We start from the raw sequence: 26,889 nt of genomic DNA on the forward strand, positions 1-26,889 counted from the left end.
TTTTCTGGTTCAGGCCCCTCATCCCCATCTTCCCCTGGCACCTCGGCACTCTCTGTACTTGAGAAGACACTTCTAAATCTCCTTTTCCTCTTCCGAGGGTGTGGCCCCTGGTTGCACCAGGCCATGATGGGGGGCTGCGGGTGGTTCTGGTACTTTCCTGTATCTTGCACTGGCATCTGAAGGGCTGAGCCCTCATTAGCTCTAATGAAGCCTTGGCACTGTGCCCCCCTCTGCCCTGCAGCACCTGGTGGGGGTGAGGGGATAAGGGGGCAGCTGAGGTTGGACCCACAGCCCAGGAGGGGATGGCACGTCTCCAAGAGGGGAGAGTGGGAGTCAGGTAATGGGGGTCACTCAGCAAGGCCAAGATTGCTGGTGGGATGAGAAATGGGTCCCCCTCCCTGTCCCACTGGGATCTTTTCCTCCTCCAGTGGCTTCCAGGTGCTTAGATCCCCACAGTGCTAGGGAAAGCATTCTCTGAGACTGGGTGTGGCCCAGGGTGCTGAGGACATTCCCAGGCCTGGCTTGCATGAGAGTGTCCCTCTCCCTACTTTCAGCCTGGGGCAGGAGAGGGACCTGACGCCAAGAACTGGAGGCTCAGTGCCTGGGCAAATCAGGCAGTGGCGAGATCTTAATGCAGACCAGACCGGACTTTGTTCATTTGGTGGCCGTTTCCTGTGCACTGTCTGTGTTCCGGGCTCTCTCTATGAATGAATATGAAACAGCCCTGCCCTCAAGAGGTTCCTTATCTGCTTCCCCACCAGCCAAAAGCTCCACTAAGGTTTTATAAGGGGTTCTGAGATGTGCATGTATACTATCCACCAGTGCAGACACCCCTTGCCACCCCTCAAATAATATTACCATGAAAATTGGCCAGATCTAACCAGAGAGACAGACCTACAGAAGATTCAAATGGTGTCTTCACCACGACATCATCTCAGTGTAAATGTGGTCACAAAAGAGATGACGGGAGTTGAAAGATGGAAACAGTGCTACTGGGTAGAATTTCTGTAGGGATTGGTTAAAAACCAGTTGGTGATATGATTAATCTCCTTTCTGTCATCTCCTCTTTCCAAATCTATTGTTGAGAATTCTTTGGTGAAACCTCTTTTGATCAGTTTTCAAGTACTGTCATGAAGTGGTTGTACATTTACAGATAATAAGAACCAAGACCGTGAGAGGCTAAATTACTCCACCAAAGGTCATCCAGCATCCAAATTTAAATCTGGGTCTTTCTGAATTCTAACTAAGGCTATCGTGTGTCATGGCTGCTTTCCCAGACAAGAAAGAGCCTGGGAGCACAGTCCCCATCCTGGAAAGGTAGCCACTTTTCCTCGCCCCCAGCTGAGCCTTGAAGTCCAGGTAGGGGCTGGCATAATGAAGGAAAGATGGTCTTTGACTGGGGTCACACAGCTGGGACCTGATCTTAGGTCTCTTGGACTCCTAGCCCTTGGGGACACCTAGTCAGTCATGCCAGAATGAAAGAGGAGCCAGGCTCTGAGGTTGACTGAATCTTTTAGGGGCACACAAGGGGTTGCATTGGGCTGGGGACTGAGTGCCCTGTTCCTGGTCCAGTGTGCTCCCCACTTTGGTCATTGATGAGAAAAGGGGAGGCAGGGATGGGCTGCTGTAATTTTCCAAAAGCCCAGCTGTCAGACACGAGCTCCAAGGAGGAGAGGCTGACCTGGCCCTGAGGTGGGCAGGGAATGGTATCTCAACTGCAGAGCCTAACCAGGGCCTCGACAGAACAGGTTGAGAGGTTGCACATATCATTGCGACTCATTCAAGGGGTGACCGGAAGGACTGTTGGGGAACCATGACTGCCGGGCCACAAACAAGTGTGAGCAGGGGCCCAGCGCAATGCTCGACCGCATTCGGGACACGCTTCCGGGAGGGCAGAGACCCACCAATCAGATAAGCCAGCTGCTCTCTATTTGCATTTTATCTGCATGACCACACCTCTTCGATCCTGCCACTCAGCCTCCGCCCCCTGAGCGTGACTCCTTGGCCTCTGCCCCATTTCGGGACCTTGTGCAGGGCTGGGCTCGGGGGCTGCGGGCGTGGAGGGCCGTCCTGGGCGTCCAGCCTGACCGTCCTATTCATAGCTCAGGGGCTGGCGTAGTTCGCATACTTGGCGTTACTCACGTCTGGCTGGTCCGAGGTTGCCACCCTCTGCGCTCCTCCTTCCCTCCACTCCTCTTTCCTCCCCTTGAACTTCCTGTGTCTCCTCCACCACTTTCCATCTCTGCCTGTTTTCCTGAAGTCTGGGGGTGGCCGAAACCTCGGGAGGAAACTGAGGCCTAGAGGGGGGCGTGTCTCTCAGCCGGGCCTCAAGGGAGAAACGTAGTAATGAGGCGTGTGATGAGGTGGCTGAGAGCCTGGACTCTGCCGGCAGACAGACCTGGGCTTGAATCTGCGCTGCTATCTGCGCTGCTGCTGTCCGTGGCTCCCTGGCAAGTCCCTTAGCTTGCAGTCTGGGAAGCTATTCAGAAACAGTCAAGCTGATACCTGGAGGGTAAGGGAGAAGTTAAAGGAAGGTGGGGGAGGGAAAGACAAATGTTAAATTCCAGGGAGCGAGAGCTGTGGGTGTGGTGGGCCAGTGCTGAGTGGACAAGGGCTTGGCCAGCTGGGGTAAGGGGACAGTGGACCCTGCAAAAGAGACGAAGCAGCTTCCCTTTTCTCCTCACCCCTGCCTCTCTTCTTCCAGCAACCCCACTTTCTGAATCTGGTTCCTACTGAGGAAGGAGTTGGGTGGGGGGCAGTACAAGAAGATGGGCAAAGATCTGAAGCAGCCTCTGCCCCAGACAGACCTTTCCTCGGAATGGGGATTTGCCAACCATCTACCCTCTCTGAGGAGAAGCTCGCTCATTCCTGAACATTCAGAAACAAGTGTGCTGAGCATCCATTCTGGGCCAGGAGCTGACACGGTCCCAGCCTTCCAGAACCTGCAGCCCCGGGGGGAGATGTTGGTCAAAATAACCTCATAAATATATAGACACCATCTCAAGAGTACTGTGAGATCTGACCTGGTCCGGGGGCCAGAGGAGGTGTCTCTGGGGAGTGACTCTTTTGCTGAGAACTGCAGAGTGGGTTGGAACTAATTAGGGTGTGGGTTGATGAGGCAGGGAGGGAGCTGGGCAAGAGGGAACAGCATTCCAGAAACAGCATGTGCAAAGGGCCTGAGGCTGGAAGCATGCCTAGTCTTCAAAGGAACTGGAAGGAGGCCAGGGTAACTAGAGCGCAGAGAAAGGGGGTGTGGTGGGCATGGAACCCAGAGGCTCATTGCACAGGGCCTGGTGGTCCTTATATTTAACACAATGCATCCGGACTGTCAGGGGCCAGAGGGGTGACGGAGACTTGAACAGAGCGGTAGACATGGTGAAGTGGGTGGGCTCAGGAGACGTGTGGGAAACAGAGTCCACTCCTGGATGGTGGGATGTAGGGCCCGGGCTATAACCCCTCCCACTTATCGGTTCCCAGGATGCTTTCCCAGCAACTTTGTCAGACTGCAATACCTACCTTTGTTTTGTAACTGAAGAAATAAAACCTATGTGAACTCGAGGACACAGCCAGAAAAGGACTAGAGTCAAAACCGTTGGCAAGTGTGACCCTTTCTCCAGGTCAGCTTTCTCAAGGCTGGGCCAGAAGTCTCCTTCTCACCAGCCTTCTATCCCACGCCCTTAGGTGCCCTATGGTTTAGCTCAGCACCAGGCTGGGTGGGGGGCCCCAGAGGCCAAGGTGATGTGTGGGTGTGTGTCTTGCTTATCCTAAGAAGCTGCTCTGCTGTTAAATGAGGTAATAATGCATGTGAAGCGTGCCTGGCTTATAGCAAGGGCTCAACAAATATTAATTACTGCTGCGGCTGTCACAGTGTCCCCAATTGCAGAGCCTGGCACCTGGTGAGGGGGAGGATCTGGGGCCGAAAGCAATGCCGTCTGTCCTCTTCAGACCACAGAGCCCAGCCCAGAACCCATCCCAGCTCCCTCTTGGGCAGAAGCCAGGGGAGGTTCTTTGTCCCTGCAGAGCCACCATCCCCTCCACCCTTCCAGCTGCCTCAGGGGCAGCACGGGCTGGATTAGGGAGAGGTTCAGCTCTTAGCCGTGCGCTGTGCGCTGGGGCGTAGGATGACCTGGGCAGGTTGAGCAGGGCCTGGGCTGAGGGGGTGGGTGGTTTCAGGGGTGGAGCTGAGAACCTCTCCCTGTAGGGAGCCCCGTGTGCCCTTGGGTAGACTTTCAGAATCTGCTGAGACCTGCCCTGGGAGGGGATATGGTCTCAGCTTGACTTGGACTGAGCGCTCCCCTGAAAGAAACCAGTGGATGCACCTGTTGTCTCTGCCCAGGCGGTCAGACAACAGGAAGAACTTCTGGAGAGAGGAGTAGGGGACCACAGGAAGAGCCACGCCCAGGGTTCTCCCCCAGTCTCCTCCGGAATGAGCCTTTCAGTGTGGAGTCGAAGAACGGATATGATGACTTTGGGGAAGAGTCACTGCAGGCATCCTCTGGCCTTCAGGAATGCATGCCCCTGACACGATCTAGTCTGAGAAAGGGCTCTGGCCTCTCTCCAGGCCCACTTGACCAACCAAAGTGAGACCCTTCCTGAGGGTCCACAGTCGCTCTGTCCTTCTGCTCTTCTGTAACAGGAAGAGTCTGACCCTGGGCCCTGGTTAGGGGCCTGGACAATGCCGCGGGGAAGGGGAGTGGAGGGAATGAGGGTTCCCTGCCCAGTCTGGGCTGTGAAGGAGATAAGTGTGCCAGACCTGGGCCAGCAGGGGGCTCTGCCGCGTGTGGGACCTGCCGGCGTCTCTGCCAAGACTGCATCCTTCAGCGTGCGGGCGTGGTTTTCTTGGAGTGTGTGCCTGAGAGAGCATGGGAGAACAGGGATCTGCCTCTTCGTGCACACTCTGGTGTGTGTATACATGTTACAAGTGGTGTGTAAACATATGTACGTAGGCTTTGAGGGGAGGGTCAGACCTCAGGGGATCAGGAGCCCCATACTCAGCCTGACTTTGCTAGAAAAGCTCTTCCAAGGTCCTGGCACCTTGGAATGTGGCATTTCAAGACACTGCATCCGTCTCTCTGGCCTCTGATAGCTGGTAAGTGAAAGTGTTAGTTGCTTAGTCATGTACGACTCTTTGCGACGCTATGGACTAGCCCACCAGGCTCCTCTGTCCATGGAATTCTCTAGGCAAGAATACTAGAGTGGGTTGCCATTTCCTTCTCCAACGGATCTTCGCAACCCAGGGATTGAACCTGGCTCCCCCACATTGCAGGCAGATCCTTTACCGTCCAAGCCACCAGTGAAGCCTGATACCAATGCTAAGGATCTACTGTGTGCGAGGTTCAGACTCCCCTGGTCCTGAGACCTCCCCCTGCAGGGGAATAGTAGGGCCCCAGAGATGACAATGGGGGTTCTGAGAGGACACAATGGAAAGGGATGGGAGGGAAAGGTTCTCCCCGAATGCGGTGCCCAGCTGTCCTGGGCATCCACTGTGGGCAGGGCCTGCTCCTGGGCCCCACTGGAGGACCAGTTCATTTGTTCTATTTTCTTTCAATAATATATATATATATATTTTTAAGACTATGGTTCAGTGGCATTAAGTCCATCCACATCGTTGTGCAGCCATCACCACCACAAACCTCCAGAACCTTTTCATCTTCCCAAACTGAAACTCTGTACCCACTAAAGGATAACTTACATTCCCCTTTCCCCCAGCCCTTGGTAGCCACCATTCTATTTCCTGTCTCTGTGAATCTAGGTATCTCATAAAAGCAGAATCATACAATATTTATCTTTCTTTTTTAAAGCAGTGTTGTCTCTCTCTCTCTCTCTCTTTTTTTTTTTTTTTTTTTTTTTTTTGCTTTTTAACCATACCACGTGGCATGTCAGATCTTAGTTCCCAGAGCAAGGATCAAACCCGTGCCCCCTGCAGTGAAAGTGTGGAGCCCTAACCACTGGACCACCAGGGATGCTCCAATACTTGTCTTTTTGATCTGGCTTATTTCACGTAGCATAATGTCTTCACGGACATAATGTCTTCATGGGTCATTGTAGCTCAGATGGTAAAGAATCTGCCTACAATGCAGAAGACCCCGGTTCCATCCCTGGGTCGGGAAGACCCCCTGGAGAAGGAAGTGGCAACCCATTCCAGTATTCTTGCCTGGAGAATTCCATTGACAGAGGAGCCTGGTGGACTACAATCCGTGGGGTCACAGACACGATTGAGTGACTTTCACTTTCAATTCACAATGTCTTCACGGATTATCCATATTGTGGCATATGTCAGAGTTTAAGACAATAAAATTCCATTGTATATATATATATATCACATTTTGTTTATCCAATTCATCCGTAATGGGTTGTTTCCACCTTTCCATAAAGGGATCCTTCATGAAATATGCTGCTGTGAACATCATCGTACAGGTGTCTGAGTCCCTGCTTCCACTTCTTTTGGGCACACGGCCAGATGTGGAATTGTTGGGTCATATCGTGATTCTGTGTTTAATTTTTTTCATAACCACCATATTGTTTTCTACCATTTAAAAAATTGGAATATAATTGTTTTACAATGTTGTGTTGATTTCTGATGAACAATAACGGAGATCAGGCATAAATATACACATATCCCCTTTCTCTGGAGCCTACCTCCCACCACCTGCACCCTACCCCCTGGGTCATCTCGGAGCAGTGGGACTGGGCTCCCTGTGTTTTACAGCAGCTTCCTGCTAGCCATTGGTTTTACACGTGGTAGTGTCAACACCACTCTCTAAGTTCATCCCCTCCTCTCCTTCACCTTCTACGTCCACATGTCCAGTCTCTGAAAATGCAAATAAACCATTTTGCATTCCCACCAGCAAAGCGCAAGAGTTCGAGTTTGTCCACATTCTGACCATCGGGCAAATACTTTTTGAGAGCCTACTACAGACAAAGCACTCTAGCCGTACAAATACATTTCCGAAAATGTAGTAGCTATGATCCTTAGGAAACTCTCAGTCTAGTGGGAGAGACTCAGGCCAGGCCCTGGAGCACTCTCCAATCTGAGGGAAGGACACAGGCCTTGACTGCTGGGAAGAGACTCTGGACTAACAGGGCTGAACAACAACAAGCCTGCTATCAAAGAGAGAAAGCACAGCTTCTTCCTTCTGATGAGTCCCCAGACAGGCCCAGAGATCAGAATGGCTACCGAAAGGGCATGCCTTGAGACAGTCGAGGGGCTGCTGAGTGGAGTAAATCAGGGGTTGAGAGGGCCTGTGGTGTGCCCTAGCCCACGCCGGGGCCACGGTTGCCTGGGCAATGGCCCAGCTGTTTACTTTGTGGCTGGCTCCAGACTCACCCTGCTCTGGAAGTGCTCATTTCCCACTACGAGGAAAGACCCCTCCCTCTGGTGTCCCTGAGGAGGGCACTGGCTCTCCTGCTGGGAGGAGGCCCTGCCAGCCTGGCACCTTCGCTATGCTCCTTGTCCGCTGGGAGCAGGCTCTGTCCTGGGGTCTCATGTTGGCTGCTCCTTCCTCATTCCCAAAGGGCCTACAGACAGGTTCAGGGCCTGAAGAAGTTCTGCTACAAAAGTGTGGGGGCTCCTGATGAGCCCTCCCTGCTTATTAAGGAGAGGTGGGGCACGTAGGGGGCTGGCAGTGGAGATGATGGTGATGTCCACGTGAATAGGTTCACCTGGGTCTGTACAGACCTTCTTGAGCGTCTGTACGTGTCACTGTGTCTTTGTGTACGTGGGGCTGAGCTGTTTGTATGTCTGAACGTGAGTGTGGTTGGGTGTGTGAGTGTGAATATCCAAAAGATGCTGAAAACATCTTGCACTGACCTTGAGGGCAAATGAAATAAGTCAGAGAAAGAGAGATACTGTAAGTATGATTTCACTTATATGTGGAATCTAAAAAGAAAACCCTCCAAACAAACAAACAAAAAACCCAAACCAGGTTCATAGACTGGTGGTTGCCAGAAGTGGGGGGTGGGTGAAATGGGTGGAAGGAGTCAAAAAGTAAAGTCATGGGGATGTCATGTATAGCATGGTGACCACAGTTAATAATAGAGTATTATATGCTTGAAAGCTGCTAAGAGAGTAGATCTGAAAAGTTCTCATCACAGGAAAAAAATCTGCAGTGTGGTAACATGTTTAACTAGACTTGTAGTGATCACTTCAAAATATATGTGAATATCCAATCATGCTTTACACCTGAGACTAATATAATGTTACACGTCAGTTATACCTCAATAAAAAAGCCTTTTAAAAGAAAAAGCAACAAACAAAAGCTTGCATTTATTGAATTCCTACTCAGGACTTCCTTTAATTGACTTAATTTTCCCAGCAACCTATGAGGTGGAACTTAAGTGTCATTCCCTTTTTATTGGTGAGGAGCTGAGGCTCAAAGAGGTTAAGTAATTTGCCCAAGGTCTCACAGCCAGGAAGTAGTAGAGACAGGACACAGACCCAGAACTTCTGGACTCCAGAGGACCCTGGAGTCCACGTGCTAAGCCCAAGCCATACTGCTCCTGGAAAAACTAGGGGATTCGGTGCTGCTTGAGACTGTCGGTCCCCCCTGGATTTCTGGCATCACAAGTGCTTCCTCCTCCCTTTTCTCTCAACTTCCCCTCCCCCAGCCTTCCTGGGGCCCAGTTTCAGAGTGGGAAAAGAGTGTCACCACACCCCCACTCAGGGCAAGACTGATCCTGGATAGGGAGAGACCCTCTGAGCCAACCCCCTCAACTCCCTGCAGGTGAGACCGAGTATGGGGTCCTCAGGTTCCCAGTGACGCGGGTTATCTGCACACTGAAGAATGTTGGGGAGACCTGGGCCTGCCTGGCCGGCTTGTCAGCTTCGCCTGTTGGGGCACGTCAGGCTGCACACAAGCGGTGCTGAGAAGCAGGCATCCGAATGGGGCAGAAGAGTGGAGGAGGAGGGAGGGGGCGCCGCCCTTGAGCGGGGAGACTGGGGCAGGGGTCAGAGGCCCAGGCGTGGGCGGGCGGGCATGCCTTGGTGTCACATTGCCTGCATGCCTGGGATGGACCGGCTGGCAGAGGATTTGCTCTGTCTGTATGTGAGGTTGTGGGGTGGTTATGGTGATACCGACCAGGGTTCTTAGCCTTCCCCAATCAATAAAAATTGACTAGAAGCCAGACAGGAAATTCAGGCAAGGCTTTATTAGGGCCCCTGCTGCAGCAGAGTCTAGAGAGAACAAACAAGTTCCCTTGCTTGCTGCTACCTGAGGAAGGGGCAGGCCTGTTGCTTATATGGGGGGAGGGGAGGGGTGTGTCCACGAGTCAGGCTGGAAGGGTGTCTTAGGTATTTTGCCCACCCCTCTGGTGGTGTTGAATATAGAGGGCATTCGTAATACCCTTTTTTTTCTCCCAAACTCCTGCTTTTCTTCTGGGCTCTTCAAAAGTGGCAGTTGGGTTTTTTTGGTCTCTTTGTATCTTTAGTCCATAATTTTGCCCCAACTGTAAATGTGTACAGTTATTTTTAGTCCCATATAGTTTCTTTGCATTTTGTTGCTGGAGGAGAGCTTTGTCCAGGGGCAAGCACTGCAGCAAAGGGTCCCAGGCCCCAACGTGTGTCAGTGGGTCCCAGTTTGGTCATGTGCAGTGGGCGTATGGAACCAGTCAGACCTTTGGAAATTCCACATAATTCTCTTGGGGGTGGTTGCATTGCTTGTCTCAGGGTTTGGAGCCTATGTTCTGGGAGGAGGCACCAAGCAAGCCAGAGGAAGTAAAAGCAGGCGAATTGCCTAGAGACCCCTCTCTCTCACTTCCTGAACCACATGCCCTTCAGCAGTGTCCGTTCCCTCCTTCGCCTCTCACTTGACCCTTGGGCCCCAGGATGCTCTCCTCTCCCCAGCTCCCGCCCCTGCAGCCTTCCGCTCCACCAGCCCCATCCACCCTCTGGTTCAAAGGCTAACTTGGGAGGCCCCGAACGCCACCCTCAAACAAGCTGTCCCTTTCCAGAGAGAAGAGGCCTTGAATCCCTGACACAGGGGCTCCTTTGGTGTGTGTGTGGGGGGTCTCTGTTGGTAGGGGTGAAGGCATCTGGCTTGGGCCTGAATCTAGAACTGGAGACCCCTGAAGATTTCAGGAGCTAGGATAGCACTGTAAGTGTCCTGAGGGTGAGGTCTGCATTTGTCTTATCTTCCAAGGTGTCCCAGCCCCCAGCATAGCACCTGGCCCTCAGCAGGCACTCAGGTTCCTGAACAGATAAATAAGAGGATAATGGAAAGAGATTTGAGTCAGTTAGAATCCTAGGATGGTCCCAGCTTAGTAAAAGTCAGCCTTGAATCAGTTATTTGTCCTCTTTGAGTCTCAGTTCCTGCATCTGAAAAATGGGTATAAAAACAATTTCACATATCCAGTTCTTAGGGTAAGGATCAAATGAGATAAAGTGAAAGTGCTTTCAAACAGTAAAGGATGATCTCATCTGGAGAGAGGAAGACTGGATGCCCTCCCTTTGGGAGTGTAGTCCCCAAGTCCTCCCCAGGGACCTTCAGGAAGATAAGGTTGAATGGATTTTGCAAGCTGGTCAAACTAGAGGATGATGGGAGAGACTGCTCAGCGGGGTAATTCCTGATTTGGGGGGAGGAAGCCGGGAGGGTGTAGGGGAGGACTCACACCAGGCAGGAAGGCTTGGAATAGAATCTCAGCTACGCCTGGTATTTCCCAGCCCTTGGCCCCCTCCCTGACTGCACTCTGGGGCCCACCCCACATTCCTTTCCCAAAGGAAATGGGGGAGGTGGCTGAGAGGCTCCCCAGGCCTGGAGGATCATTTATTCAAGCTGTGTATAGGTTTCTAGGCCCTACTATATGTACCCTGCACCTGACATCCCTACCGAGGAAGCTGGGGTGGAGAGGGTGGGGTGGGGAAGGTGTCGGTTTGTGTTGGAGGAGGCTGTTATCTGCTTTTGGGGGCCGTGTTGCCCCTGCCAGGAGATGGGTGTCACAGACGGCCTGTATTTCCCAGGTCTCTGCAGCCCGGAACACAAACCTGGTGCTGCTTGTCCACCTCGCCTCTCCCCGCAGCCCTCAGAACCCTCACCCGTTTCGAGGGAGGGAGGTGGGCTCTTGATCTGGACACAAGGACATGTCAGCACCTGTTGCCCATGAGACTCCATGGGGTACGAGAGGGGAGAGTGAGCCCATTTTCTCAGAACCAGGGACCAGACTTGCAGCAAGAGGAAAGGCAATCAGGCAGCTGGAGGGACTACCTGGCTGCCTTCTGGGAAAGCAGGTCAGGCTTTGAGTCAGGATGTCCCTATGGTCATAGCCCTTCATCTGGGGTGGCAGAGTCTGAGGACATCTGGGCAGTCCAGGTGGTCTGAGGCCCTGGCTTTTGGAGGGCATGACAAAGGCAGGAGTGGTCCTGACCCAGAAGCCTTGCTTTTCTAACGATGGGGAGCTTGCTGATGGAGATGCCAGGAGTCCTGCTCCCCCTGACCATGGATGGTCCTTTCCAGCTCTGCCCCAAGCCCTCCTGACTCAGCGCTGATGGCAGCCTCCCTCTTCCCGTCTGGCTTCCGCCAGGGAGGGGGTGGGGGTCTGGCTCCTGCACTGGGGGCCCAGCTAGCAGCAAACAGGAAACAGGAGAACAAAACCGCTCCCGGCCCCACACGCCTCACCCTCACCCTTCCGCCTCCTCCCTTGCTCCTGCCCACCCGCACGGGCCTTTATTTCTCCTCCCTCTGCCCCTTGGTCTCGCGTCCTCCCTGTGCCCCTCTGTCTCTCTCCTCTGCCTCCCACATGATCCTCCATCCTGGCCTGTCCTTTCCCAGGACAGCAGGTGATGGAGATGAGGGAGGGAAGGGATGCTGGCTCTTCTGCCTGGTTCTCCCTTCTGGTGGCTTCCCCTGCAAGGGCCCAGCCCTATGCCTCTCCCTCCCTGACTCCTAGATCTGAGAGCGGAGTTTGGCTGGTCTCTTCCCTGCTGCCCTCAGCCTTCCTTCCCTGGTGTTGGCTAGAGTTTAGGGGTGAGATCAAAGTTGGAATGAAGGAGCTCTGGGCTTGGAGTCCCAGTGCCACCCTCACAGACTGGGTGCTCCTGGGTTTCTATTGGTTCCCTCTCTGAAAACGGCCAGGGCAGCGGCCCCAGACCCCAGTGAGCCACTGTGTGGGACAAGCACACGCTGAACAGTCAAGTGCATAGAAACGGCGGTGGTGACACCCGCTAGCCCAGGCCTCTGCCGACCCCACCCGGGAAGGGGCCTGGGAAGAGAGGGAGCAGGAAGGGGCGGAGGACAGGGTCTGCCGTGACTCCGGCTTCCTGTCTGACTCACGTGCTGGGGGTGAAGTGGGGGCCAGCTTGGAGCCCGCTGTCGGCTTGTGGTGTCCCCTCTGGGTCGAGCTAATGGGCAGGGGGTCCTGGGGAAGAGGGGCGGCTACACGTTCCCATGGCTGGTGGTGGGAAGTGTACAACATGACTGTGAAACAGGGTGGTATAAGAGAGAGCTGCTGCCTGTGCAGGGCAGTGCGTGTGAGAGTGTGTGTGTGTGTGTGTGTGTGTGTGTGTGTGTGTGTGTGTGAAAGAGAGAGACCTGAGGGGGCACAGCAGCAATGCATTGAGTGGATGTGCTGAGTAGTGTGTACAAGTCCTATAGGTGTGTGCCTTTGTGGGTTTTGTGAGTCTTCCTGTGGGGTGTGTGAGTGTGGGTAGGGATGGGTGGGTAGGAGGGGGCCTGGTGTGCTTTTAAGGGCACAGTGGATATGCTTGCAAATGTATCTCAGTGGGAGGTGGGGGCCATTATATCCATGGGAGGGTGTCCAAAGCGTGTGTGCATAAAGAAGGGTCTCCATGCACACCATGTGTATGAGGGGTGTAGTGTGCTTGTGTGTGTGTTTCTGTGGGGCATGTGGACATAGGGAGCATGAGTGTGCCTGTGGGGGGAGAGTGTGGGGTGCCTAGATGTGTGTGTGGCAAGGTGGATTGGGTGTATGTTTACATGTGTACCCATGCGAGTGTGTATTTTCTCTGGGGCGCAGCAAGATGCGTGAGCTTTGGACTGGAAGGAGTATAGCGGGTGCTTGCGGGTACAGAGAGTTTTCCTGTGAGTGGGATGTGCGCGTGAGTGTGTGTGTGTGTGTGTGTGTGTATGCATGCGCGCGCGCCTGCACGGGGTGTGCAGTGTGTGACTGCGGGGGCACTGCGCAGGGCCTTTCCTGTGTGGGTGTGTGTGTGTGTGTGGGATGGGGCGGCCGCGGACAGGGGCCGCCCCGGAGGGGGAGGCGTCTGCCCTGCGCGACTCGCCGGTGTGTCGGGGCTCAGGCGCGCTCGGCGGAGAGGCGTGGGAGGTGCGGAGCCGCTACAGCCGTCCTGCCGCTGTCCGCGCGGGCCGTCCGTCCCCTCGGGGCCCCAGGGCCCCGGGCCCGCGGCTCCGGGGGGCGGGCGGGGACCCCCGGGGCCCGCCCGCCGCCGCCGAGGGGACCGAGGACGCCGCCCGCCGGGCGCCGAGGAGCGGCCGCCGGCCCCCGCGCGGCGCGCCGGGCTCCGGAAGAAGGGCCCGCGGCGCGCTGGGGCCGGGGCGGCGGCCGGCCCCGGGGGCCCCCGCCAGCCGCGGCTCTCGTGGGCAGCGCGGTGTGGCGCGTGGAGCGCGCGGGGGCCGGGGGCTGGCGCTGGGAGCGCGCCGTCGGCGTGGACTGCAGCGCCCCGGAGCCGCGCTGCCTCTGGCTGCCCTGCCTCAGCCACAGCGACCGCGGCGCACCGGGGGCGCTTCCGGCCAGGGTGAGCGCCGCGGGGGCCAGCGGGGCGAGGGGCCCAGTCTTCCGGGACCCATGCCCCGGAGTGGGGAGGGAGTGAGGAGCTGGAGAGATGCAGGTGAGGGCTTCAGAGTGGTGGCTGAGACCTTTTCTGGGGGTGCTGGATGACAACCCCCAGTCTGGTGGTGGCCTGCAGTGGGCTCAAGCCTCTTGGTTTACAGGTGGGAGAAAGATGGAAAGGACCGGGGTTGTTTGAAGAGATGCCAGGGCATGGAATCCTGGAGAGTTTGGGCTGACAGTGACCCTGAGTCAGAACTCTGCCCTCTCCCTGGGAGGGGACCTGGGCACAGAGACACACAGGGTTTTCAAGCGGGCCAAGGAGGTAATGAGTGACCTCAGGGTGAGGACTGACATGGCTGGGGTGGGGGTGGGGACAGTGTTTCTGAGGTCCGAGATCGACCAGGCTGGCAGGGTGTGAGTCACAGTGGGCACCATGCCCAGCGTGAACGCTGTGCTCCCCGGAATGACCTCTTTATGCTCCTGGGGGAGGGGAGGAGCCGGACTCCTGGGTTCTAGCTCCTGGTGTTGCCAGCCCATCACATGTCCAGTTCTGTCTTATTTGTGGCCCTGGGGCCACCTGCCCTTCTCCCACCATCAGTGGGAATTTCTGGATGTCTCTCCTGACCTGAGGGTGGGAGCGTTTGGAAGTGGATCTGGACTAGGGGGCATTACTTGGCGATGTCCCTGTGTCCCCTGAGCCTGCCTCTCTCCTTCCTCTTGTCTCTGTACCTACCTCAGATAGCACAAATGGGGATGTGTGTGTGAGCTGTACCTCTTCCCAGTCTAATGATTTTCCACTGCTGGTCCCTTCTCTATTTCATCTGTCACCTCCCTCCCTGGCAAGATGAGAGCAAGACCCAGCGCTGTCCCAGATGGGAGGAGAGCAGAGGAAACATGCATGTGTACTGAGGTTACATAGCATGAAGGACTGAGGTTAAACCTAAGGAAGAACTTCCCACAGGAGGGCTGCCAAATCTGGTCATTGATGGGGGCTGCAGTGTCTCCTCTTCAGGCAGGGCTGTGGTTACTGTGGCAGGGGGATTACCACACTGACATTCTCAGGCGCCTAGTTGGCAGGGATGGGGGAAGGGGCCTTGGAAGGAAGGAAAAGAGGAAAGAGATAAGGGAGGGAGCGCCAGTGGTGCCTGGGTGAGGAGAGGACCCGAGAGAGAAAGGCATGCCCACTGCCCTTGATTACAGGCCCCTCCTCCCCGGGGAGTGGTACCCCCAGGCAGCTGGCAGCTCCAGGCAGGATGTGTGCTGGGGGAGGGGCGGGGGGCGTGCGGGGACCTGTCCCAGCCACTTCTCATCACTGGGGCAGCTGGTGGCTTAAACCTTAATCCAGGACACCAGCAAAACAATAGGCCCTGCACACAGCCTCAGCTCAGAGCCTGGTGGAGGACGTGCAGCGGAGGCGCTCCACGCTAGGCAGGAGCAGGGGTTTTGGTAGGAGAGGGCAGTGGAGGGTCCCCAGAGGCCCTCTTCTCTTCCTCATCTGTTCCTTGCCAGATCAGCAGAGATAGGAAATCCAGGGGATTTCAGATCTCAGCAGAATTCCCAGAGAATTTTCTCTTCTGGGCTCCTCAGACCCCCGTGGGTGTGTGGGGCTCAGTGGGAGTGTCCAGGCTATAGCCACAAGTGGAGGGAGCTGAGAGGGCATCATTAGACCTTCTGCCTGATGCCAGAAAAGGCGGAGGCCTCCTACGGCCTCCCTGATGGGGGTCGTCCAGCTTTCACTTAGGCCCTTGTGAGGACAGAGCGCTCACAGCCCCATGTGGGTCACTTTCCAGATGTATATATTAGAATGATCTCCCTGGCTAGGAGCTTCGCTTGGCCTTCTCAAATTTTCCACCTGGCTGTGTCTTCTGGAACTGTATGAAGCAAGCCTGTTACTTATGTGGCACTTTAATCTTCTGAGATTTGAGGATATTCCCTCCTCAAACCTCCTGCCCCATGGAGCCCAGCCCCTACCCCACACAGAAATTCCTAGCTTCGGGCTGAGCGCAGGATCCACGCCTTCTGCCAGATGTGTATCTTGGAGGGTGGCTGGCTGCAGGCAGGGGCTTCTCAGGATGAGTGCATTAGAGTTGCAGTACATTAGAGGTGGGGAATGAGGGGGATTTCGTAGTGAAATTCCTGCCGGGTGAATTCCTCACCCCGGAATCTTCTTCCGTCTGCACCCAGCTGTGCCTTTCTTCTGCAGCTGAAGGCTCCTCCTGCCTGGTGCCAAGGAAGAGCCAGGGGATGAGACTGTTGAGGGAGGGGAGGGGCTTCTCGCTCTCCGAGGGGTTTGGATTAGGGGCACCAGGTAGGTTAGGCTGCCCGAGATCAGGGGTTAGTGAACCCCTGAGGGAGCTGTCCTGGCTGTTCAGCAGGCAAACTGCCCTTCACTTTAATGCCCTCCTGTCACCCACTTTCCCTCTGTGTCTGAGCAGGGTACCTGAAGGGAACCTCCTCTCAGGCACTAACCTCCTCTGCCTCTTGCCCCAGAAACACACCCATGTGCCCCCAAACCCTCTTCAGACACCCTCTGCCCTGCCATCTTGGGGAATCCCAAGTACTCCGGTGGGGTGGCCAGAGGGCAGTGGAGTGTCTCCCCAACCCGGCTCTCCACTCAGTTCTGGTGAGCCAACCGGAACTGGGCTTGGCCCCTTCAGCGGACTGTCCCTTGTGACTCATGGTTCTTCGCGTCTTCTTGCTGCTGCTCTTGAAGGATGCGTGTGTGTGTCAGTCTGTCTGTGCCTGTGTGTGTTGTGTGCACATGTCTGTGTCTCTGTGAGCATGTGTGTGCTCATTGGTGTGTCTGCACCTTTGCACATGAGCGTTCTTGTCTGGGTGTTTGTGGTGTGTCCCGTCTACGTGAGTGCGTGTGGGTGTGTCTGTGCCCGTGTCTGCGTGCACGTGTGTGTGTGTGTGAGATTGTGCAGCGGGCACTTCCCAGGCAGGAAGGCTGTGTGTCCAGAGTCAGTGAACTTTGGCTGAACTGAACAGAACAGACACCTGACTTGCTGCACCGGCATTTCCCTGGATGCATAGGTGTCTTGAGGGGACTGAGGGAAAAAAGGAAAAGGAAACTGTTGGGCTGATGAGTGTGGGAGAGGAAGGGAGAGGGGAGCAGGGGTCTGGGCACAGCCGGGTCAGTGGGCCCCGGCCGTCCCCCCAGGTCCCCCAGGCTGCAGGAGGCTGTGCGTGGACAGGCATCTCACCCTTGCTCGCTCTGCTCCCGCAGCTGCCTCTGGGCCCGAGGGATGGGTGCTCTCCCGCGCGCTCCCTCCCCTGGCAGGGCCCACGGACGCTGCTCCTGCACAAAAACCTCCAGGATGGCTTCGGCTTCACCCTGCGCCACTTCATCGTGTACCCACCCGAGTCCGCCGTGCACTGCAGCCTGAAGGTAGGCCCGTGCCCCTGCCTGCCCTGAGGGCGCTTTCAGAGTGACTCCTCTGTGCTCTCCTCCAGGTGCTTCTGTGCCTGGGGAAGCGGGGCACTGAGAGGCAGGGACGGCCCTGGCTGGGTCGCCTGTGTGACATGACAAGCCCCCGATCTGCTCTGGGCTCAGTCTTCTAAGGAGAATGGGTGGTTGGCTTGGGGCAAGGAGCTAGAGGTGGGGGAGTCAGGATGCTCCCCTAACCCCGGGACTCGTGGCCTCTGGAAGGTGAACAGCTTCTCAGGAGATGGGCTTCCAAGGACCCCTTGCCTACTGGCCACTTCTGAGCTGGGTTAGTTGACCCTCCGCGGCCTGAGCTCTAGGGCAGTCGTCCTCACACACCTCCGGGGCCCCTCCAAGAGCGCCCCCGGCCCTTGCTGGCCTCAACTCTGGGCCTAGAAAGAGCCCTGTGCTGGGCTGGGGACCTGGGCCCCAGTGCTGGTACAGCTCCTAACTCACGGTGGATCTTGGGTAGTCTCACCCTCTCTGGGCTCCATGTCTGCTGCTGTCACCTGAGGGTATTTATCTATTTGACCCCTAGGAACCCTTCCAGGCCTAATATAAATATCAGGTTCTCTGAGTCCAGGAACTGGGGCTACTCAAACCGAGCCACGGTATGGGCTGGGGGCAGGGGGTGGTCCCTGACAGGAAGGCTTGAGGGGGGCCTAGGCAGGAACCAGGACTCCCCAGGAGGGCCCAATTCCCTTCCCCTCCTCTCTCCCAGCAGGAGGGGAGAACGATTTATTTTGGGGCCCATGAACCTGTTTCTCCCCTCCCCCAGGGCTGGGACCAGCCTGCACAGCTGTTGAGGGACAGGGAGCTTAGTCGCACCTGCCAGAGAACCAAGGCGTTGGATTTCTCTGCCTGGGTCCGTGTGCCTGCTCGTGTTTCTTTGTATGCACACGTGCATGCGTGGTATGCTCGTCATGTACACGCATCTGTGTATGTCTACACATGTGTCTATATATATGCTTCATGTGTGCAGGTCGCTGCATAGCTCTCACACCCGTGTTTGAGTCTGGGTGTGAGCCAGATCTTCTCATTGGCTGTAAGAGGGGCTGATGGTGTGTGGTAGGAGCACTGCCTCACCCCTTATGCCCAAGGACACCAGCCTCCCAGTTCCCTGGAACCTCGGGTCCTTCCTTCCCCAGAATGTCCCCCCTTTCTGGACCTTGCTCCTTCTTTCAGGGGACCTCCGGAGGGTGGCCCTGCAGATGCAGCTCAAGTGGTCTAGGCTGGGTGGTCGGCCTATGTCTCAGAGAGACCTTGCTCACGTGGAAGACCCCAGGGCAGGGCAAGCCAGGGGCGGGCTCCGTCCCTTTCCAGAACATGCCCAGGGCTGGGAGCCTGCAGGGCGCTCACCCGTCTAGATGCATCCATCTGCCGCTGCCGCCCGCTCATAGTGCTGTCAGCTCATATCAGCGGGCACGCACCCCGCTCGGGAAGGCGGGCGCCGAGGGACTGCTCTCCAGCAGAGCCCCGCGGCTTCCTGTCCTGGCTGAGGCGCCCCAGACTCCTGGGGTCCAGCACTGGCTGCTCTGTTGTCTCCGAGTGGCCCTGGACAAATCACACCCTGTCGTCTGTAAAGTGGGTGATCTGTGGAACAGATTAGACAAGATGACCCCAAAGGTCCTATCCAGTTGGAAGATGCTGCACCCCGCTGGCCTGGCCTGTCTCTCTGATTTCTTCTTGTCTTTTTCTGATTTCTCCCCAAATGCAGTGCCCTTCCCTTCTCACTCACGAGGATGAGCCCAGAGACCTCCCTCATGGGTCTCCTTGAGACCGTTTCTTAGCCCTGCACTTAGATGCTGGAAACATTTTCATATCTACTCTCCCACTCAAGAGCTTCACTGGCTCCCTCGTTCTTTCCTTCCGGACCTGAAAGCTTGAGTCTGACTCTTGTCACTTGCGGGTGTTGACTCTCTTTCTGCTTCAGCTCAGCTGACCCGAGTCCTATTTCTGCCACTGAGTGCCTGCGTACTCTGCTCACCTCACCCTAATGCCTTCTTTCAGCTGGCCTGAAACTTGCCTTAAACCGCCCCCTCCCAGAGGGACTAATCAGGCCTCTCCTCCCCATTCTCTGAGAGCTGATAGCCACTGTTTGCACTTGTCATGCCTGCTTATCTGTGTCCGCCTGGGTCCTGTCTGTGTGTCAGTGGGTATGACCCCTCCTCCACTGGGCTTCGAGCTCTCCAAGGGAAGGGGTCCTGAGTCCCCCATGGGGTTGGGGGCTTTCAGATGAGCTGATGTGGTAGGACTAGCAGGCATGAGAGAGGGCTCCTGTGACTGGGGGACATTGCCTGGGATGTGACCTCCCCGTGGACACCCTTCCCTCCCCCTCTGGCTTCTGGGCTAGTTGAAGAATGATAAGAGGGGAGGCTGATGGGTGGGGGAGCTTGAAGGGGCCCACCTCGTCGAAGCTGGGCTTCCCCCTGTGCTGCCGAGGGCCCACACCTGCCTCTGTCCCCTGCAGGAGGAAGAGAATGGAGGCCGAGGAGGAGGTAAGGAGTGGGCTGGGCTGGGCTGGGGTCCCGCTCTGTGTCTGGCCCTCACCTGCGGGTCGGCGTGGATTCTGCTGCACCCTCGCCCTTGACTGCGGCCCCTGTCTGCTCTTCCCTGTGTATCCACTTGCACATATGCTTACTCTCTGCTCCCTCTCTTTTCTCCACATTTGTCTTCCTCGGACCTGTCCATTTCACACTGGGGGTGGTGTTCTGGGGACCAGATGGGTTTCTAAGCCCTGGCCCCTGCCCTAGAGTTACTCCCAGCCTAGATGGAGGCTCAGGTGGGACCTGCAGGGCCCTGGGGGTGGGAAGGCTGATTGAGGCCTGTCCTTGGGGGCAGAGACACTAGGGTTTTCGGGGTATAAGGGCGGCCCTGAAGTCCTTCTGTTTCCAGATGTGAGACTAACTCCCCTGGCGGTCACCCTTGCTCTCCCAAACGGCTTCCTAGGGTATTCAAGGCAGAACTCCTTGAATAGGCAGGCTTCCCTGTCTGCCGCTGAGGCTTCTACTGGGCGTGTGTGGGGACTCTGTCTTTCTGAATCCCCACTGCAGAGGCCTGTGATGGGGGAGGAGCCACCCAGCCTAGTGCAGGCCTGTTTCTCTGATGGATCCAGCACTTAGCAGAGGAGTAATGCTGGGATGTAGCGTGATGTCATCAAGGAGCGAGTGCCAGTCCTGGGATTGCGGGCCTCTGCATCCCTGACCCTGGGGAAGGGAGTGGGGTGGGAGGTCAGGGTGTCTGTGAGCCTCAGGGCCTTGCTCAGCTCTCCCTGGGTCTGGATGTGGACACTCTCTGAGCGTGCGGGTGTCTCTGCCTACTGGACTTTTACGGCGCCCTTCTTTTGTCTTGTGATGTTTGTGTGTGTATGTGTGTGCATGCCTGTCTGCCTGCCCCACTAGACAATGAGCTCGGGAAGGGCAGGGGCCACGTCTGTCCTTCCTCTGAGGTCTAGTTTCTAGCATGGTGCTAGGACGCGGGAGCCAGTTAAGTAGCGACTCCGTGCGTCCATGTAACCTTCCATCCTCCCAGCAGTGTGTTTTGTCTGGTCCTGTGTGTCCGTGTCCCTGTGGATGTGCGGCTCTGTTTTGTGTCCGTGTGAGTGTGCTCATTCTCTGAGTGTGTGTCCCCTGTGTGTGTAGCTGTGTATGGGTGTGACCTTCAGTAGCCATCCCCAGCTAACCTGACTGCTGCTCAGCAGGACCCTCCCCCCGGCACCGCCTGGAGCCCATGGACACCATCTTTGTCAAGAATGTGAAGGATGATGGCCCAGCCCATAGGGCGGGCCTTCGCACAGGTGAGCTGTCTCAGTTACCTGGCTCATTGTCATCCATATGTGATGCAGGGGGTTTCAGGTGGGGCTACTGACACCCTTTGACCTGCTCACCTGTGACCCTGCCCCTGGTCCCCAGGAGACCGTCTGGTGAAGGTGAATGGGGAGAGCGTCATTGGGAAGACCTACTCCCAGGTCATAGCTCTGATCCAGAATAGGTGAGCGCCCTTGCCTCCCTTCTCCCATCAGAGCCCCCAGCCCACTCCCCGAATCCCTCCACACCCTCCCCCTCGGCCCTGGTGGTGCCCTGGCGACCAGGATCCCTGTTCTCCCAGACCCTGTTGCCTCAGCCTGGCCTGACCCCCTGCCCTGTCTCCATAGCGATGACACTCTGGAACTCTCCATCATGCCCAAGGATGAGGACATCCTCCAGCTGGTGAGTCCTCCCCGCTGTCTGAGGTGGAGGTCCCTGGGTGCAGGGCGGGATATAGCCCTTCTCCTTGGCCTCTCTCCCACGTTGGCCCCTCTAGGAGGCAGAGGAGAGAGTGTGGGGGCACCACCAGCCTGGCACTGCCCCACTGGGAATGCCAGGCCCATCCCCAGGCTGAGGCTGCTGGCTGATTCATTCAGGGCTGTGTTGTGTTGAGGGAGGAGGGCACTGGCTTTGACCAGCAGGATTCCTGCCAGGGTATCTGGAGGAAGGTGGCCCAGCAGGCCCTGCCAGACTGGCACGTTCCTGTGGCTCCTGTAAGATGTCTGTTCCCTGCCCCCTCCCCGCCTGGCCTCGTGTGAGCACGTCTCGGGTAGATACACACACACACACACACACACACACACACACACACAATACTGTTGTGTGCTCCCATTCACACGGCCTACCATGGACCACCCCATGCTCAAGCAGACATACTCTGAGCACAGCCATACCACACAGCCCGTAGCCCACCCTTCATCCAGCCTGTCCTATGTGACAACGCACCCCAGACACAACACACCACACACACAGCCCCTCAGTACGTAGGCACCCACTACCCCACACTCACGACCACAGGCATCACAGCATACCACACACTCCTCAGCATCTCGCCACCAGTGTGTCACAGCACACACTCGGGCTTCTCACTACTGCAGCACGAATATTTAGGACATCACAAACGCTTGCTGCTGTCACAACACACGTGCCCACAGACATCCCAGCCGGCTCCATCCCGGCACCGGCCTCTGTGTGCTCAGCAGCGCAACAACCACACGAACGTCCACAATCGTGAAGCGCAGTGCCGACGCCCCTTCCTTCAGCCCACTGCTCACAGGAGCAGGCACCACAGACGTGGCACACAGTGAGCCCCGCACTCACGTGTGTACCCGTTTATGCCATGCGCTCCACGCCTGATGTGTGCACACACACAGCACACACGCTGCCTCTCTGTTCCCTCCCAGCTCTGACCCAGAGCCCAGAGCAGTCCTCTCTGCCCAGTGCCCAGTTCCCTCGTCTCATGGGTGCCAGCCAGAAGCCAGCTTGCTTGCCCCCAAGGTCACTGCCCCCCGGGAGAGGGGTGCGGGCCAAGCCTGGAGGCCTTGGGAGCCGCCGTGCTGGCTTCTGCCCTGGATGTGCGCTCATAATCACTGTAATCTCAGTGCCATGCTTGGCACCATGCCCCTCTGGGAACCTCCACCCCATGACCTCGATAGTCCCCTTGCCCTTTCTGGGGAGGGGGAGGCAGGGATGGATGGGGCCCAGAGAGCTACCTCTGTCTTCCCAAGTCTCAAAGGCCCTGCCTGTGTGCACCTTTTCCAGGCAGAGGGAGGCGTGCTGTGGTGGGGTGGGGCACTGTGTGTGACTGGGCGGGACCTAGGGCGTTGCTTTCTCTTCTGGGCAGGGTGGGGCAACAGCTTTGAGCTCTGCTGCCCCAGCTCGGGTGGGCAAGCAGCCCCAGCTGTCAGCATCTGGGGGCCTCCGCCGGCCCCCCTCTCCCTGGCTAGCTGGAGGGTGGGGCCCAGGCATTCCTGTGGTTGGGAGCCAAGGCTGGAGGCCAATGGGGCTGCGGCAGCTGCTGACGCCACCGCCGACGCGGCGAGGCCCCTCCACACCCATCCTCCCCTCCCTCCTCCTCCCGCCTGCGAGAGAGTCGGTGGGGGCCGAGGGCAGCCGCCGGGAGGGCAGGCTGGGGGGCCCCAGGCCAGGGCCGGCACAGTGATCAGTGGGGGCTAGCGGGGGCCTGGAGGGTGGAGGTGGGCCAGGATGCCACCGCAGCCGCTGTGATGCAGGGAGTCCGGAGAGCCGGCAGGATGGCAGGAGGGAGAGGTACGTGAGTGTCCTGGCTGGTGTGTGGGTCCTCAGGGGGCTGAGTACGGGGTGTGGTTTACTCACCCTCGTCACGTGATGTGTGTGCCCAGGACTGGAGCTGTAGTTATTTGTGTGTGTGTGTGTGTCTCATTGTGCTTCTCTGTGTGTGTGTGTGTCTCTGGGTGTGTATTTTCCTGTGTCTCCTTGTGATGTGTGTGTGTGTGTGTTTGGTTTCGCCCTCCCTCTTTGATACTTCACCCTGAGCTAGGCCCCTGGGTAGCCCCTCAGGGGCCAGGCGAGGCCAGGGCCACAAGGCCGCTGTCCCTGGGGGCTGCCTCCTTTTTTGGCCGGGCCTGGGCGCTGGCCCTGCCACTCCTCAGCAATGCAGCGTCAGCCTCAGCTCCCAGCGCCAAATTCCAGGCCTGGGGTGGCAGAAGGTGGCGCAAGGTCCCTCAACCAGTCTGGCCTCTCCCTCAAGCCTGGTCCAGAGAAGCAGGGGGTGAGCAAGTCCCTCCCCTGCCCCCCAGTGGCCCAGGAGCCAGGCCCTCAGCTTCCCATCCAGGGGGATGGAGGGACAGCTGGGCTCTCCCAGCCCCCACCCACCCCACCCTGGACACACCCCTTAGGCGGCTCCCTCCCCTGGCATCTGCCACCTTGACTGGTCTCTGGTGGGGTTTCCCAGCTCCGCCCGAGGGTCTGTGGGCACCATGGGACACAAGGAGGCAGGGAGACGGCTGAGGCCAGCATGAGAGGAGGACCCCAGGAAACAGATGTTGGAATGTTTGTGGCTAAAGGCAGTCCTTGTCATAAGCCTTAGAAAAATCCTGGCTCTTTCTCGAGTGAATGTGTGTGTGTGTGTGTGTGTAAGACTCAAAGTCCTCTTATTTCTTTGTCCTCCCCTTGACTCTCTTTGGAGCACGCCTTCTCACCCCCGCCCTCTCAGGACCACCCCCCCACAGCTTGGTCCCCTTCCTTCAGGCCCCTTTCTGGGGGGCCTTGACCTCTAGGGGCTGCTGTAACCCTGCCCTGTGGGGCTTGTTCAGCCCTGCTTACCTGCCTTTGTGTCCCCGGGCAGGCCTACTCCCAGGACGCCTACCTGAAGGGGAACGAGCCGTATTCTGGAGAGGCCCGGAGCATCCCAGAGCCACCCCCGATCTGCTACCCCCGAAAGACCTACGCCCCGCCAGCCCGGGTCTCCACCTGGGCCACTATGGTTCCTGAGCCGCTCTCAGCACTGCCCGGTGACCCCCGGAGTCCTGCTGCCTGGAGTGACCCGGGGCCCCGCATCCCGTCTACCGCCCGCTCCCATCCGGACCACCCTTCCTTGGGGATGAGCCAGCCCCGCCCTAGCCCTGGTGCCTTCCCCCGCCACCCCTCAGAGCCCCGGACGCCTCGTGCCTTCCCGGAGCCTGGCAGCCGGGCACCCCCCAGCAGACTGGAGTGCCAGCAGGCCTTGTCACACTGGCTGTCGAACCAGGTACCCCGCAGGGCGGGGGAGAGACGGTGCCCCGCCATGCCCCCCCGGGCCCGCAGTGCCTCCCAGGACCGACTGGAGGAGGTGACTGCCCATCGCCCTTGGCCCTGCTCCACCTCCCAGGGTGCCTTGAGCCAGCTGGGCCAGGAGGGCTGGCACCGAGCACGCTCAGATGACTACCTGAGCCGGGCCACCCGCTCTGCCGAGGCGCTGGGGCCAGGAGCGCTGGTGTCACCCCGCTTCGAGCGCTGTGGCTGGGCTTCCCAGCGACCGTCTGCCCGTACCCCTGCCTGCGCACCCAGGGACCTGCCCGGGCCCCAGGCCCCAGCCCCGCCTGGCCTGCAGGGCCTGGACGACCTCGGGTACATCGGGTACCGGAGCTATAGCCCATCATTCCAGCGCCGGACTGGCCTCCTGCAGGCGCTCTCCTTCCGGGACTCCCCCTTTGGGGGGCTGCCCACCTTCAGCTTGGCCCAGTCCCCGGCACCGTTCCCACCAGAGGCCTCTGAACCACCAAGAGTTGTCCGACCAGAACCCAGCACCCGGGCCTCGGAGCCTCCCTCCGAGGATCGCCGTGATGAAGTGATCCTGAGGCAGAAGCCTCCCACGGGCCGCAAGGTCCAGCTGCCCCCTGCAAGACAGATGAACCTTGGGTTTGGTGACGAGTCCCCAGAGCCAGAGGCCAGTGGGCGAGGGGAACGCCCGGCCAGGAAGGTGGCCCCTTTGGCCACTACTGAAGACTCTCTGGCTTCCATTCCCTTCATCGGTGAGTGATGGTGCGGGTGGCTTGTCTTGGGAGACTTGCTTTTCCGTGTCCTGGTTGTACTCCACCTACCTGCCACCCGGGCAAAACTCTGGGGTGGGTGCTGATGGGATCAGCTCGTTTCTGTGGCCGTCCATCCATTCATCCATCTATCTTTCTCCCATCATCCCGTCATTCCTCCTCCACTCGACGCATCCAGTCTCTTTCCATCCACCTTTACTTCCCCTCTCCCTCCCTCGCTCCCTTCCTTCTTTCTTTCCCTCCCCCTCTCCTGCCTCCTTTGTCCTGTTCTTCCCTTCTTTCTTTTCACTCTTCCTTCCGCTCTTTATCTTTCCTTTGTTCCGTTCACTCTTTCTTCTTTCCATCCGTCCTCCATCCTTCCACGCATCCAGCACAGAGTTGTGCCAGGCACTGTGCTAGGCTCTGTCTTCTCCTGGAGCGCATGGTCCAGGGGAATATACGATCAGACGAGAACGATCCAGGGGAACGGGTGTGTGATAGGAGTCGGGGAGCTCTGAGAGACAGAGAAGGGCTGGGCTGGGGCACAGTGGCCAAGGAGAGAAAAGAGATTTTGGCTAAGATGAAAGAGTTAGTCAGGGGAAGAAAGTTCAGGGAGAGAGACGAGAATGTGCAAAGACCCCAAAGCGTGAGTCACGACGTCCTTCCAGGTCACCACATGGGTCGTGAGGGGCCTCGTTAGTTGATGAGGAGTTCGGACTTTACTTTGAGAGCAGTGGGATTACTGAAAACTCGTTAGGAATAGATGCGTAAAGGAGAGACGGGACAGTGGAAGGGTCGGTGATTCCCAGGTTTCTGGCCTTGCTGGACGGTAGAGCCTCACCTCCGTATCGGGAAAGAAAAGGAGCGAGACGGGGAAAGGTTTCAGGTTTGCTGAATAAGAGGTGCTCATGAGGGAGCAGGATGAGCTGGGCTGGGTCTGGGGGCTTGGGAAGACTGGGCTGCAAGATCGTGGAACTGGAACCCAGAGGTGGTAACCAGACCTGAGGGTGGTGAGCTCACCCAAGGGCAGCCATGGCAGGTGAGGAGGCACGACCTGCCCCCTGCACCCCAGCCCCCAAGTCCGCTGAGCCAGCCTTGTCTAACAGGGCAGACGCAGCCTCTCATCTCAGTAAGCTCCCAATCTGAAGGTAGGAGGTACTTCCAGTCTGAGGGGGTGACGTGGCACCCACTTCAAGGAGTCTCCAGTTGGTGGAGGAGATAGATGGTCCTTATCCTCAAGAAGCTGCCAGTCTGATGGGGGAGACATACACCATGGCCTCAGAGAGCCATCAGTCTGGTGGGGCAGACACAGTTCCTGCCTCTAGGAGCCAGGGGTGACTTGCCCCCACTCCTCGGTGCCCTCAGTGTGATGGAGGAGGCAGAAGTTGAGCTTGCGTGACCACAGTGGTGGATCAGTTCCCTTGGCAGT

At 57.5% G+C, this 26,889-nt stretch overlaps 1 protein-coding gene across 8 annotated transcripts in view; it reads left to right on the forward strand.

Moving 5' to 3' along the window:
- ARHGAP23 (Rho GTPase activating protein 23) overlaps positions 1-26,889 on the forward strand; it is a 79,186-nt gene that overhangs the window by 15,221 nt on the left and 37,076 nt on the right. For 3 of the 8 annotated variants that reach the window (XM_042255898.1, XM_027974625.2, XM_042255899.1), the window contains exons 2-7: positions 16,970-17,131; positions 19,638-19,665; positions 20,865-20,963; positions 21,079-21,157; positions 21,321-21,375; positions 24,299-25,463. In XM_042255898.1, coding sequence (XP_042111832.1) covers positions 16,970-17,131; positions 19,638-19,665; positions 20,865-20,963; positions 21,079-21,157; positions 21,321-21,375; positions 24,299-25,463 — 1,588 coding nt within the window. Of the gene's footprint in view, positions 1-13,410; positions 13,706-16,969; positions 17,132-17,705; positions 17,779-19,637; positions 19,666-20,864; positions 20,964-21,078; positions 21,158-21,274; positions 21,376-23,058; positions 23,242-24,298; positions 25,464-26,889 lie in introns of those variants that run through there. The other 5 variants (XM_060394863.1, XM_042255900.2, XM_027974626.2 and 2 more) reach the window with 5 other exon arrangements.

Source organism: Ovis aries, chromosome 11 (assembly GCF_016772045.2).
Source record: "Ovis aries strain OAR_USU_Benz2616 breed Rambouillet chromosome 11, ARS-UI_Ramb_v3.0, whole genome shotgun sequence".
In the NCBI taxonomy this organism is placed as follows: Eukaryota; Metazoa; Chordata; class Mammalia; order Artiodactyla; family Bovidae; genus Ovis; species Ovis aries.